At 41.1% G+C, this 12,560-nt stretch overlaps 1 protein-coding gene and 1 long non-coding RNA gene across 2 annotated transcripts; both read right to left on the reverse strand.

The window, feature by feature from the left end:
* Positions 1-638: 638 nt before the first annotated feature.
* Positions 639-8,309, reverse strand: LOC136426859 (polycystin-1-like protein 2). Its single transcript, XM_066415578.1, has 11 exons — positions 8,284-8,309; positions 7,796-7,861; positions 7,077-7,185; positions 6,464-6,676; positions 6,111-6,231; positions 4,513-4,605; positions 4,204-4,266; positions 3,052-3,239; positions 2,121-2,198; positions 1,155-1,394; positions 639-659 (listed from the first exon to the last, which is right to left on the reverse strand). The coding sequence occupies exons 1-11, from the start codon at positions 8,307-8,309 to the stop codon at positions 639-641; spliced, it is 1,218 nt and encodes a 405-aa protein (XP_066271675.1).
* An 11-nt stretch (positions 8,310-8,320) lies between these two features.
* LOC136426723 (uncharacterized) lies at positions 8,321-11,264 on the reverse strand. The gene is made up of 3 exons (XR_010754334.1): positions 11,161-11,264; positions 10,056-10,160; positions 8,321-8,485 (listed from the first exon to the last, which is right to left on the reverse strand). It is a non-coding gene; the product is annotated as an uncharacterized lncRNA (long non-coding RNA).
* Positions 11,265-12,560: the final 1,296 nt, after the last annotated feature.

Below are 12,560 nucleotides of genomic sequence, written 5' to 3' on the forward strand. Positions count from 1 at the left end.
GACGGTAGACACGGTTCTAGCGCCGTCGCCACCAAAACAGCTTCAGCCAATCAGAGGGTTTGGTTTGCTAAACCTCATCTCAAGCAAAAGCGCAAAGGACGCTGGGAAGCTATCAACCAATCAGGTTACGTCTCACATCGTTACTTTAGGTTCAGAACAAATCAACCGCCAAATGAGGATAGCTCATTAATCATTCATGAGCAACTGTCAGTAACGGCGCCAGAACCGTGTCTACCGTCGCTGAAGAGCAGGCCCTTACGCGAGCGAGCCAACGACGAATCGAGCGATAGGGGTCCTGCTTTAAGGAGTGTGGTGCATGCTTACCTTTTGCCACTCTCAGCTGTCGTAGCCTGACAGGTCCGACTACGTATGACGTCTTGTCCGTCATGAATCCATCCGGTTCCCTGTTGTCACCATTGTACCACTGGTTGTCATGTAACGCAGGACTCAGCGTGTATCGAATAAAGTTCCAGAAGCTCTGAACGTCGGTGACCTGAAAGACGCACGAAACTATTAAATAAATTATAGTTTACAACGTTGTGTTACTCGGTTTCACTGGACAAATCAGACTTTTTTACAACCATCCCTCAACAGATACGGAGGGCGCCATAGACTTTTTGCAACATATGATCCACTGCTCACCGAGTCACGTGTCTTATCTGCATAACGTGACATCACAGAAGCTGCGGGTTGTTCACTCCTTGACAAAGACTGTAGCTGATCAGTCGAAAATTTGGGTCCAATTTTGTGTGTGTTGGCGTTTATAGTTGAAACTCCATTCAGACTCCTTGCTTTTACCAACACAGATGAGCTTTCAAGTGAACGTTGTGAATGATGTGTTAAATGATTTGTTGAGAACAGGAAATGCAAGATGCCCTGCGTGGTCGCGGATTAGTAAGTGTCATGTCAGGTCTACATCGAATCATCATCATGCCGAATTGCTTCGAATGCAAACTAACATGATAACCAAGACGTTGTGTTTTTTTGTCTAGAAAACTTAAAGAAAACACTCGTTTATAAGGACACGGAATATGGGGACGTTCTCATGGTAAGATATACTGCTTCGTTCATACCCTTTTTCATACATTGAATTTGAAGCAGATTGAAAACAAATAATGACATCTGCTTGTGTCTATTCTATCAATTGTACTCGCCTGTTTAAAGGAATGGTGATCTCCATCGTCAATAGTTTGCCGAATATTTCTAGTCATATGAAACATGCCGGTGTCACGTGGTCCGTTAGCAATGACCGCTAACACCAGGACAAACATGAAGTAAAACACAAACTCGTAGATGGCGCTCTTCAAACTGATCTCAACAAAGCGGCGGACTCGCATTTCAGCCAGCTTCGTAGAGTCCGGTGGTTCTTCAAGGCATTTCTTCGCAGGAGTCACCTGTAAGGATGCGAGGAAAGCTTAATTTGTTTTGTTCTGTTGAATCTGGAATCATACATGGAAATCTTTATTGACTCGACAAAAGTACAGCGACTTTCGTGAGGTCTTCTACAACTAAACATGCAAGCAACAAACACAACAAAATGATTAACCTATTAGTAAGTACAAGTATATGAATACTTCAACATGTCGAGTTTAACGTATCACTTACACTACTAGTTCTAAGATCTAAACATTCTTTGATATATTTACCTATTTTTACACAGTAAGGGTTGTCTCCTTCTAGAATATATTTGAATTCATCTATAGACTGGAATGTATCAAATTCTGTTGAACAAGCGGAACCAAGGTTGAACAGCTTTGAGCGTTCATCATGATACCGTGGACAATTTAGGATAAAGTGTTGTTCATCTTCAATTTCATTTGGACAGAATGGACAAAACCTCTGGTCACGGGGAATTTTATTGTATCTTCCAATTTCCACATTTAATCTATGACTACAAATTCTTATCTAAAGATTGCTCTACGAACTTCAAAATAATGTATATCCATAATCATATCAAGTGTACTTCCGGCCTTTCAACATATGAGTGATGTGGTTGTCAGAGTGCTGCTCACTTAAAACCTTAACGATAAAACTGAAGCGACACAGAGCCGTTCTTTTCACATTTTCAATACACTACTTATAGAACCAAACCTAATCATATAATAAAAGATTGTCTCTACCTTGATAGTCGATAGGTAGGAGCACACTTCGTCGTAGTCTAGCGTCGGCGTCAGGTTTTCTGCATCTTCGTGAGGTTTCTAAAATTCACCAGATGAGCAGTAATATCATATGAGCTTCCAAAATACGAGACTGGTATGGTGTAATTTTACAAAGCACATTACATATCTGTGGTGCCCGTGTAGATAAGAAGCTAAATCTACATGGATTACTGTTAATATCCATATTCATCATCATCATCATCATATTTGTATTGCGATATCTCTAATTGTTGCTCTAATCATTACATTAACATCGGTATTTTTACTCTATGATGTAATTGTTTGGCAAAATCAACGTGGGCAGTGACTCTATCATACGATATACTGACAAACTCTCTATTTCAGCATTTCAAAAGTAGCAATGAATACATTGCTGTAAACTACTTATCATGATAAGAAAACCATATGAAAGTGCTGTCCATTTATTTACTCACAACCAAGCTACCTATCAACATTGTATAATACAGTCACCCTCCTCAGCAGGCCCGACTCGCTCGGTATGTTACCTCCCGCATCGGCCCTGCTATTCTAAGCCGGTGTTCTGGCTTTTGGGGACATTACTGACAGTTGCTCATGAACAATTAATGAGCTAGCCGTATTTGGCACAAACAGCCGTTATTTTGTTCTGAACCCAAATTAGCGATGTAAGACGTAACCTGATTGGCCAATAGCTTCCCAGCGACCTTTGCGGTTTTGCTCAAGATGAGCTTGTGCAAAGCCTCTGATGGGCTGAAAGCTGTTTTGGTGGTGACGTCGCCAGAAGCCAGAATACCGGCTTGGAATAGCAGGGCCGATGCGGGAGGTAACGTACCGAGCGAGTCGGGCCTGCTGTGGAGGGTGAGTACAGTAGATCAAATTCAGCTCGTATAACTAGTAATCTGCACGATCTTACCCTCAGCAGCAGCGTGAGCCCGACTGCCAGCAGAACCACCTTCACGGGCTGCAGGATGAGGAGGTCCGTGAAGAAGGATGTGAAGAAAGTGAAGAGCCAGGCTTCCGCCTTCTCCCGGCCGTACTCAGACCCGTACAGAATGGTGAACAGCGCAGACAGGAAACAGCTGGCGAACACAAGGAACCAGGCTGGAGGAAATAATGAAGAAGTTTATTGCAAATCCATGCCCGTAGGCTGATTGCATGTTGACAACAATGTCGAAGTACAAATGTAAAGTAAAAACATAAGGCATACAATGTGATACAAGGTCATACTATATTGCTAGTATACAATAAGTTTCTATATCTACGTTAATAATGTGGGGTTTGTTTTCTTATTTGAAAGCAGTGGAAAATAAAAAGTACCACACTTTTGATGATGAGTGGGTTGGATGATTTCAATAGGAATATGAGTTTCTGTGTATTTCTTAATCTAGAAAAGATTTCAGAGATTTCTGATACTTTCGTGAATAATCTGTTTCTTTCTGCTTCGAATTTGGGACATTCGCAGATGAAATGTATTTCATTTTCCACTCATTGTACACTGTTTACACGTTCTGTTCTGTCCTGGACCGATAGCTTTTTGTATCTCCCTTTCTCTATTTCTATAGCAGATGCGATGGAAAGTCACACAATTTGCTATTTACACCGACACTTATATTGTAGAAAATGAAGCGTGATATGGCACCCGTGAGTTCTCAGTGACATGGTTAGATCTGAATCCATGTCTACCCTTACCATCGTCTATGACTTAACAGTCTGTATCTGTATCTACATAGCCGGTATAACCGCCATCAGGCGTAACACACCAGCTTCGCAGGCACACGGCGCGGCTGCAGCTGGTTATATTTCACCGAACGGTCTGTTACACCTAGTCTTCGCATATCTGACTGCATATCCGTTCTGCAACCATATTAGAGAAAGACATTCTCTGCCACAAATGTCACATCTGGACTGGCTCAGCTATGAGTAAGCCGTATAACACTACTGTTACAGTAACAATATTTCACATACGTGATGAATATCTATCCTGTCACCACAGTTTACACATTCCAAGTCTTTTTTTATAGTAATAATCTTTATTGCATATTCCTGCCCAGATAAGCTATCTCACCTATGAAAACGCACCACCACGGAAGAATGCATCTTTTCTTCTTCTCATCAGTCACCTTCTTGTCTGGAAGAGAAAGAAACTTCTTTTTATGATGTAACATTTAAGAAATATGCTGAAGACAACTGAAACTGCCATTACATTATAGTCTCCAAGCAGACCCAACGGCTGCAAAGACCGTATCCAACTGGCAGATGAAGCCATAAAAGCTTTCTCTGCCAGTTGGATGCGGTCTTCTAGCAATCATTAGATCTGGTTGGAGATTAATTACATTAGCCTTCGTACAAGTCATACAGGAAAATTACCACCTACCGCTGTATGGTAGCCTGTAAAAGTCCCAGGCCTTGTCAATCTTTTGAAGCTCGATTTCCTCAAGACTTATGACATCTGAAGACGTCGAAGAAGCTGTAGAAGTGAAAGATGTGATTTAAGATATGCTTTGAGAGACCTAAAATGTAAAACAATCACAAAATAGATCACTTTTGGAATATTTGAATACAGCTTCCTATTTCGTAACTCTAACAAGCTGCTATCTACCTTTTACTTTTGCAGTTCCATTATTACCTTCGCCGAGAAGGTTATGCAGAGGGTAGCGTTTGTTTGTCTGTTTGTTTGTAGTGTCACAGGATAACTCGAGAATGCCTTGATGGATTGTCTTGGTATTTGGTATGTTGGTAGGTTTTGATGAGACCTAAAAACGATTAGATTTTGGGCCCCCTAGCGGCTTCTTACGGTACTGCAGCGGAACTTCCTGGATTGATATCTCGTGTTCTGGACATGCTATGGAAGTTATTTTTGAGTGGTAGATTGATCTTTGGACAGAGAGTAAGTGGTGTGGGTTTGGGCCCCCTAGCGGCTTTTTTGGAACTGCAGGAGCAGGTTTTGCGTCTGACTTTGAAAGGGAATAACTCAAGAAGGGCTTGATGGATGGTTATGATTTTTGGTAGGTAGATAGCTTGAGTGACGATGTACATGATTAGACACTTCTTATGCAAATCAGTATCTAATTTGCATAATTAATGAGGAAAGTTTATACATCCGCCAAATTCCATGATAGGACTCTCAAACATGTGACATATGTAACAGAGGAAGAGAGAAATATTAATTGATATGAACTATGCAAATGAAGACCTCATTTGCATAATTAATGAGAAAATACCATAACATGATGGCCTTGATGGATGGTCATGATTTTTGGTATGTGGATAGCTTGTGTGATGCTTAGTATGATTGGACGATAATTATGCAAATCAGATTCTAATTTGCATAATTAATGAGGCAACTTTAAAAATCCGCTTTGTTCCATGATATGACAATTCAAATTGTAACTGAGGAAGAGAGGACTGTTGATAGATAGAAAATATGCATATGTGGTCCTTATTTGCATACATGATGAGTAACTTCTATTATTCCACACTGGCAAAAGACGGCAATTTCATACATTTAATCCTTTTTTGTGGCATCGGGACGTTATGTGAATGTAGACATCGTTGAATCAAATTATGCTAATAAGGGCCTCCTTTGCATAATTGATGATAAATTTGTTAAGCTCATACTTTGGACATGTTATATTTTAAGACAATCAACTGGTATGATTTATGATTGATGAGAAACACTCCTAATACGTCAGTCATAAAGGTTAAAATCATTTGGCGAAGGTATGAGGTCGTGGAACTCTAGTATTGTACATTACATAGATAACAAGCTTCATGTTTCCAACAGTCTTTCACACCATAAATAACCAATCTTGTCATATGCTGTGTACATGTTATATGTGATCGTATCTACATAGCCGTTCTTTGATATGTTCTTACTTTTATCATCATCATTGATGAAACAATAATCTATGAAACAATAATCTATGTCTTCCTGAAGCTTCTCATCTACTAGCTTGTATTTTTTCTACCCACCACTTGAAACATTCTGATCTTTGGTCTTCCTCTCTGGAGGAGATGCAACATGGCGGAATATCTCCACTATGGCGAGATTGATGGGGAAAATGATGAGGCAACTTTGTACACCAATCATGATCTGAAAATAATGTAAAATCAATATGTTATAAATCGTTTTTATAAACACTTTCTTTCGGTCGAACCATTGATCACAGTTTAGCTCTCAGAAGGGGGAAGTACATGTATGTTCAATATTGGTTGACAATCATTTATACTATTTATTTACAAATATACCCAATTCACTTGATAGGTAGAAGCAGGCACCTCTTTTTGCTATTTTCGTTTAAGATGTAACTAGAAAATACTGGTACCTGAGCCCACGATATCGGGATCTGTACTTCGAAACCAAGGATGTCGACTGGAGGTGGTTTGCTAAAGTCATCTGCCCGGCCAAAGAACATGATGTTGGTGACCATGGTGCAGAGCAACAGTGACAGACAACAGGACACCCGCTGGACACGAGTGAAGGGGCTGTAGGCAGGTCGCCCAACCACCGAGCACCACAGGTGACCATCATTGAAGGCCTGCGGAACAAGAAATGATTTTTCACATGACAAGAATAGCAGGACGGGTTCAAACATCTGAAAGACTTGGCCACAAAACTGTACATGTACATAATAGGAGTCTCAAGTTATCTCCATGAAAAATTGAGATATAGTTTTGGGTGTGTCTGTCTGTCTGTTTGTCTATCTGTTTTTATCCATAACTGAGTCAGCTTACAGATGCCATTCTCGTATAGGGCTGTTTAGCCATAGATGATGCTGTAGGGCTGTTGTGGATTAGGATTTTACCATGGTCAATACTGACCGACGGAGGCCATCTATAGTTATCCATGGTATTTAGGAAGAGATTCTATTTAATACCTATAGATAATCATTTGCGGTGGTGTTTTAGACCCTCAGAAAATATATCATTGGTAAGCACCTTGGATGTTTGTGAGTTGAAGACATGCCTAAGGGTCGATATTTGTTTGTCGGTAGCTGATGAGAGCAGGCAGTCCACCCTTCCGTCGCCTTCCTCCACAGCCAACCATCTGTGATATGTAATCGAAATTAGCTTTAAAGGCAACCTAAGCAATATTAGGGCGTTGAAAGTCATATTTTCAAAATTAATTTTTATTGATTTCTATCCATAGTAAGTTTAAATAATACTATCCCATTGCATATTGACCATCATGGAGCAAAAATGCGATGTCGTTGTGTGGTGTGAACTTATTGAAAATCTGAGCACTTGAAGGTCATGCCCTTATTTCAAATCTTCCGAACATGCGCGATTCTGACCGATAAGTCCCGAACGCTTCCGGAGACTAATCACGTGGTCATGGCTCATGATGTGCTCGGACATTGTGACGTCACGCGGCCGGAAGTTACCGAAAATTGTCGACAGAAAACGGTTACGGCTGGATTCTGGGCTGATTATTGGGTGGTACCAATAAATAGAATACTCCTTTTGTGGCTTGTTTCGGTGCCCTTTAAAATGCCCAAAGTATAAAGTAATGATGCAAATGTAGTAATATGGAGGAGTAAATGTCAATTTTAAATAGATTGCTTTGTCCAGAATATTTGCAGTTTTACCCCCTGAAATCGCTTAGGGCACCTTTAACATTTTACAATTCTGCTTCAAGTTTCAGACAACGACCTTACCTCTGACACAGGAAAGAGTACTTCTTGCCATCACTAAGGTCTTGCAGAATGATTTTGTCCAGGAACCTAGTATTGGGTAAACAAAATGCGTTAACGAAGTAAGATACTGCGAACAAGAAAGGCCAGCAAACTCTTGGGATGTCATAATGTCAAATGTACCACCAAAGACATACCTATATGTTTCCTATATGCCTATCATAGGCCACACACCCTCAGCCTCACTTTGGTGCACGACCCCCAGCTGACCCCAGGAAATTCAAAATGGCCGCCGTAACTGGAAAGAGGTTTATTCCCCTCTATCGTTTGCATGTCATTAGCATAGTTACATGCCTATCGTTGCCGTACAATCAGCATATCATTAGCCTATAGCTACCTTCAGGATGTAATTAGCATAGTATTACCTACATATCCTTAGCATATCTTATGCGAATGAGTAGCCGTATATTGGTCACTTGAATAGTGGATCCTACTGACTACACACTACTGACATCACTAAGTCAAAAGTACTCGCCATGATGGACAAGGTCCTGTGTTGTCGTGCCAGATGTGCACGGCGTACAAGGATCCAAGATGGCGACTTGCCGGCAAGATGAAAGTGTCCACTCCTCCCTCCCTGAAAATGGTGCGATCGTGGTCCTCAAGTTCATGTGGACCAGACTCCCCTCCCTCCCCAATGAGTGTCATAAAGACCTATTGAAAAATAATTCAGTTGTTGGTTGTATACAAAATGTATGTGGCGTATATGTTGTACGTTATGGCAAGTCATCGCGATATCATGTCGATAACAATGTAAAAACATAGTACATCTGACATTTCCGTACCTAGCAGAAGAGTGGGTCCGGCTGGCTTTTGACGTGTTTTATGTGTTTTTGTCGGGCTTACGATTCTGTCCCCTTTTCGTTATGTCGCCAACCGTGTGTTGGACAAAAATGCCTAAACTGAACACGTTATAAACCAGCCGGACCCACTCCTCTGCATGGGGAGTAGAGAGTTGTTTATATGACCTACTATTTGCAAGGCCATTGTTTATATGACCTGTTTATGGGGACACTGTCACTTGTTTGAGTCCCATTATGACATACATAACGGGGGGCGCCATAACATTTTTCGCGCCATAACATGTTAGGGATTTTTTACTGCTCTTATTTTGCATAAGTACGCCGTGTTGTGTCCAATGACTATGCTGATAAGGAAGGTAAATAGCCCAAGTTCATGCTAATAATTTTCATTTAATTCAAAACATATGTGTACATATTCATTTCTTGTTTTGTCGAAAAGTAATATTTTGCAATTGACAATAATGATGGTAGCGCTAAGTAGAGGGTCACTGCGTAGCTAGACGGCCCGGCACCTGAATATACGACCTGTGCCAAGCAGATACATAAGTCACACAACTATCATACACATAAGAAATATAACTTCATAAAACACTTAAAATTTGGGTCTTAAAGTGTTGGTTGAGAAAAAAACCGACCAAAGAAAAACACCGTAAACATTGCTGTCGTCTGGCGACGTTGGTTTCCCGCCATTTCTTGGGCCGCGATGGTGGCGGAACGATTCAACGCACAGTTTCGTTACGCTCTAACATGTGATTGGTATCGTCTATGAAAAGGAAACTTAATACAGAGATGGCGTAGATATTTTCCAATAAGTAGACGGCGTATTGTTGATGTAAGCGATGTCGTTTTTTTCGTAATGATTTCGTAAGTCGGGCCGCATTCAAGACGTACGTCGGGTCGCACGCACAGTGCGCTAAATATAGCCCTTTTCACATGACGTTAGAAGTGCACACAGTCAAAATTTTCCGGTCAAAGAAAGCTAGAATATAGCAGACTACAAGCCTTATTTGCATTTCTTTAACCTCATCACCAACTTCCGAATAGAGCAAAATTACCAAAGCGTGCTAAGTTAGGCACACTATCTGGCGTAGCACTAAATCAGAAGGTACATTCGTGAAAATGTCTCACAGCGTTTTCCGTCTGTAACGCGGAGCGTGAAGGGCCCATGAACAGTATGAATACATTTCTTGTCCAAGTATGTTCTTTAGATGAATGTGTTCAAAATTCATTCATTAAAACCTGACCACTCTCTGGCAGCCAGGAATGGAGCGCCGTGAGGTCGAGCGCGTAAAAAACGTAACATGTTAGGGCACTCCCCGTTACAGACCAACCTTACACCTGGCGCAACCGAAAACATTATCTTCTCGGCGAAGATAATCACACAAGTTGTACTGTGGCAGCGAAATGTTTTTGTTTCTTACCCTGGCAGATGTGGAAGATTGAGTCCTCGATCCCGTTAGAACTATGATCTGGTAGAAGTGATCGTTGAAACCGTTTTGATCTCCGCGAAGAATCGTTGCCCCAACCTGGAAAACCATATTAGAAAGCATTATATAGATGGCCTCCGTCGGTCAATATTGACCATGGTAAAATCCTAATTCACAACAGCCCTACAGCATCGACTATGGCTAAACAGCTCTATTCGAGAATGGCAGTCTCTGCCACAAAAATCACATCTGTAAGCTGACTCAGTTCTGTTGCAAAGCTCTTTTCTGCGGATCCGCCTTTCTTCTGCGCTGTGTATCAGTCTGACTTCTCTTGATTTGAGCTGTCTGGACAATGTGCACTTGCAAGGTCCTCCCAGTGCTAGGACAGACAGCATTACCGAAGCAGTATACCATTCGATGCAAAGTACGGTCTACTTCTTGCTCTTCTTTTGTGTCATGATGTCACATGAATCAGACCGATATATTAAGGGGCCTACACCTATATGCCCCTTTTCCGTTAGTCACAGGTGAGCCATTTTTGTTTCCCGTAATTCGAAAAGAAAAATATTCAATTCAACGTAATTCGTAGCCATGTGGGAAAACTGCGCAAACGCGTTTAGTTTTACATAGGCGGCCTCATTCATGAGTTTTTTTCGCCCCAAAGGCTTACATAATACTCGTTTTATATGGGCGCGTTCGTAATGAAGCTATAGGCTGTAAGCGCTCGACCGCATCATCCGAAATGCAAGGCTGTGGACGTCCTACATTGCGCGCGGATGCCGAATTTTACCGGCTAATTTCTTAAGTAACAAACAAGCTTTCATCAGTTTGACGCTTGAGATCAGTTGGGCTGGCTAAAAGGGAATTTCCCACTGATATAAACACACGTTCATGCAGCCGTTAATTGTTTGGGGTACGGACTCTTTGGTCTACACGCGGAGTAACACAGGAATGAGACCTTAATTTAGTGAAAAGGGTTGTCGGAGCTCCCATATGAAGTACAACAATACGCAGCGCTATATTATACCGTCGGATAGTCGTCTGATGATTTAAATAAGCGACGATCTGACACAAGGCTAATACAGCACTGATATCATACCTTCTTTGAATCTTGTCTGTCTTTCCGCCGGGCCCAGATCACCGCGAGGAGGTAGATCCCAACCACAACGCTTATCGCGATCACAACGACTGGGTTCTCCCTAAAGTTCACTAATGGAGGGACATAATATTGCAGTTACGACGACAAAATTCTTGTTACGAAATTAAATTAAATGAAAACAGATACCACAAAAGGTCTTGGCAGAGCTTCATTCAGTTCCACAATCCTGGCTAGAATCTGCAGACCACTGAAATATCTGATGTCTATGTACTGTGTTTGATTTTGTAAAATCAAATAAAATCGAGGTGTCGGTTGTAGCTAGATATGTGTTGTACTTCCTTCAAGTTGAAATCCTCCGACACCATAAGGTGTATAGGGCGGTGCCCATCCCCGTTTCATAGCCCTAGGCCACACTGGTGGTGCAATCACTGCAGTAGGAGGCTAGTCCACTGGCAGTGGAGTGTGTTTAACTTCCATACTGTTTCAGAAGTATGTACCATTTTTATAAAGTCTTTGGTATGACTCAATGCGCCTCTTGTCCAAAGTTGTCCTACCCGGGGCTTGAACCCGGGCCTTCTGGTCCAAGTAATTTGAACCAGATGTGGCTCGTAACAGAAGGGACACCACAGGGACACCCCTGTACTTCCTTTATTGTTTTAACAATCGTTGAGTGTTTTGGGGAGTTACAAAGGATGTGTGTTGTTTGCACTTACAATTTTTGAAGGCCTGGAGGACGTTGAGCTTGTTCGGTGCCACGAAGAATTGAAAGCCGGACCCAAACGCTGTTAAATGGTCGCACCGACAGTGTGACAAACTGGTGTTGCTGAGAGGACCGGGCTAAACACATGTACAAGGAAGCAGATTAATTCATATGATTATTATTTTGAATATTTTGTATAATTTTGATCTATTTCTTTATAAATTGTAAATGGTAATTTGATAATGTATAGTGTAATCACACTTATTATATAGCGTAATCTTACTTATTATGTTTAAAACTCAATTTATTTTGTAGTTCCTCTTCTTTTCCAGTTGTTTCATTAGGAGTTATGGTACAATTTTAATTTGTTCTTTCGTTGATTTTTCTTAGTTTTGATTATGTCTAATGTTCCAACAATGCCCATTGTCTAGTTTAGGGGAGGCCCATGAAAAGCCACCTATGCTTCTGCCCCCCCGCTGTATATTTTGTTTTGCCCTGTTTATCTTTTTATAATTGTACATATATGCAAATAAACAAACAATAAAAAAAAAGGAAGCAGAATAAGCAAACACGAGTGTTAGCAAAAGTTATCATTCTCATAATGTAATTTTAGAAATACTAAAAGGTTAATCCAGAACTATGTTTTGTTGACATGATAGAAGCTTTGGCAAACTTGTTTGTTTCATCATTGCAATATGGC

The sequence above is a fragment of the Branchiostoma lanceolatum genome, chromosome 2 (assembly GCF_035083965.1).
Source record: "Branchiostoma lanceolatum isolate klBraLanc5 chromosome 2, klBraLanc5.hap2, whole genome shotgun sequence".
Taxonomy (NCBI): Eukaryota; Metazoa; Chordata; class Leptocardii; order Amphioxiformes; family Branchiostomatidae; genus Branchiostoma; species Branchiostoma lanceolatum.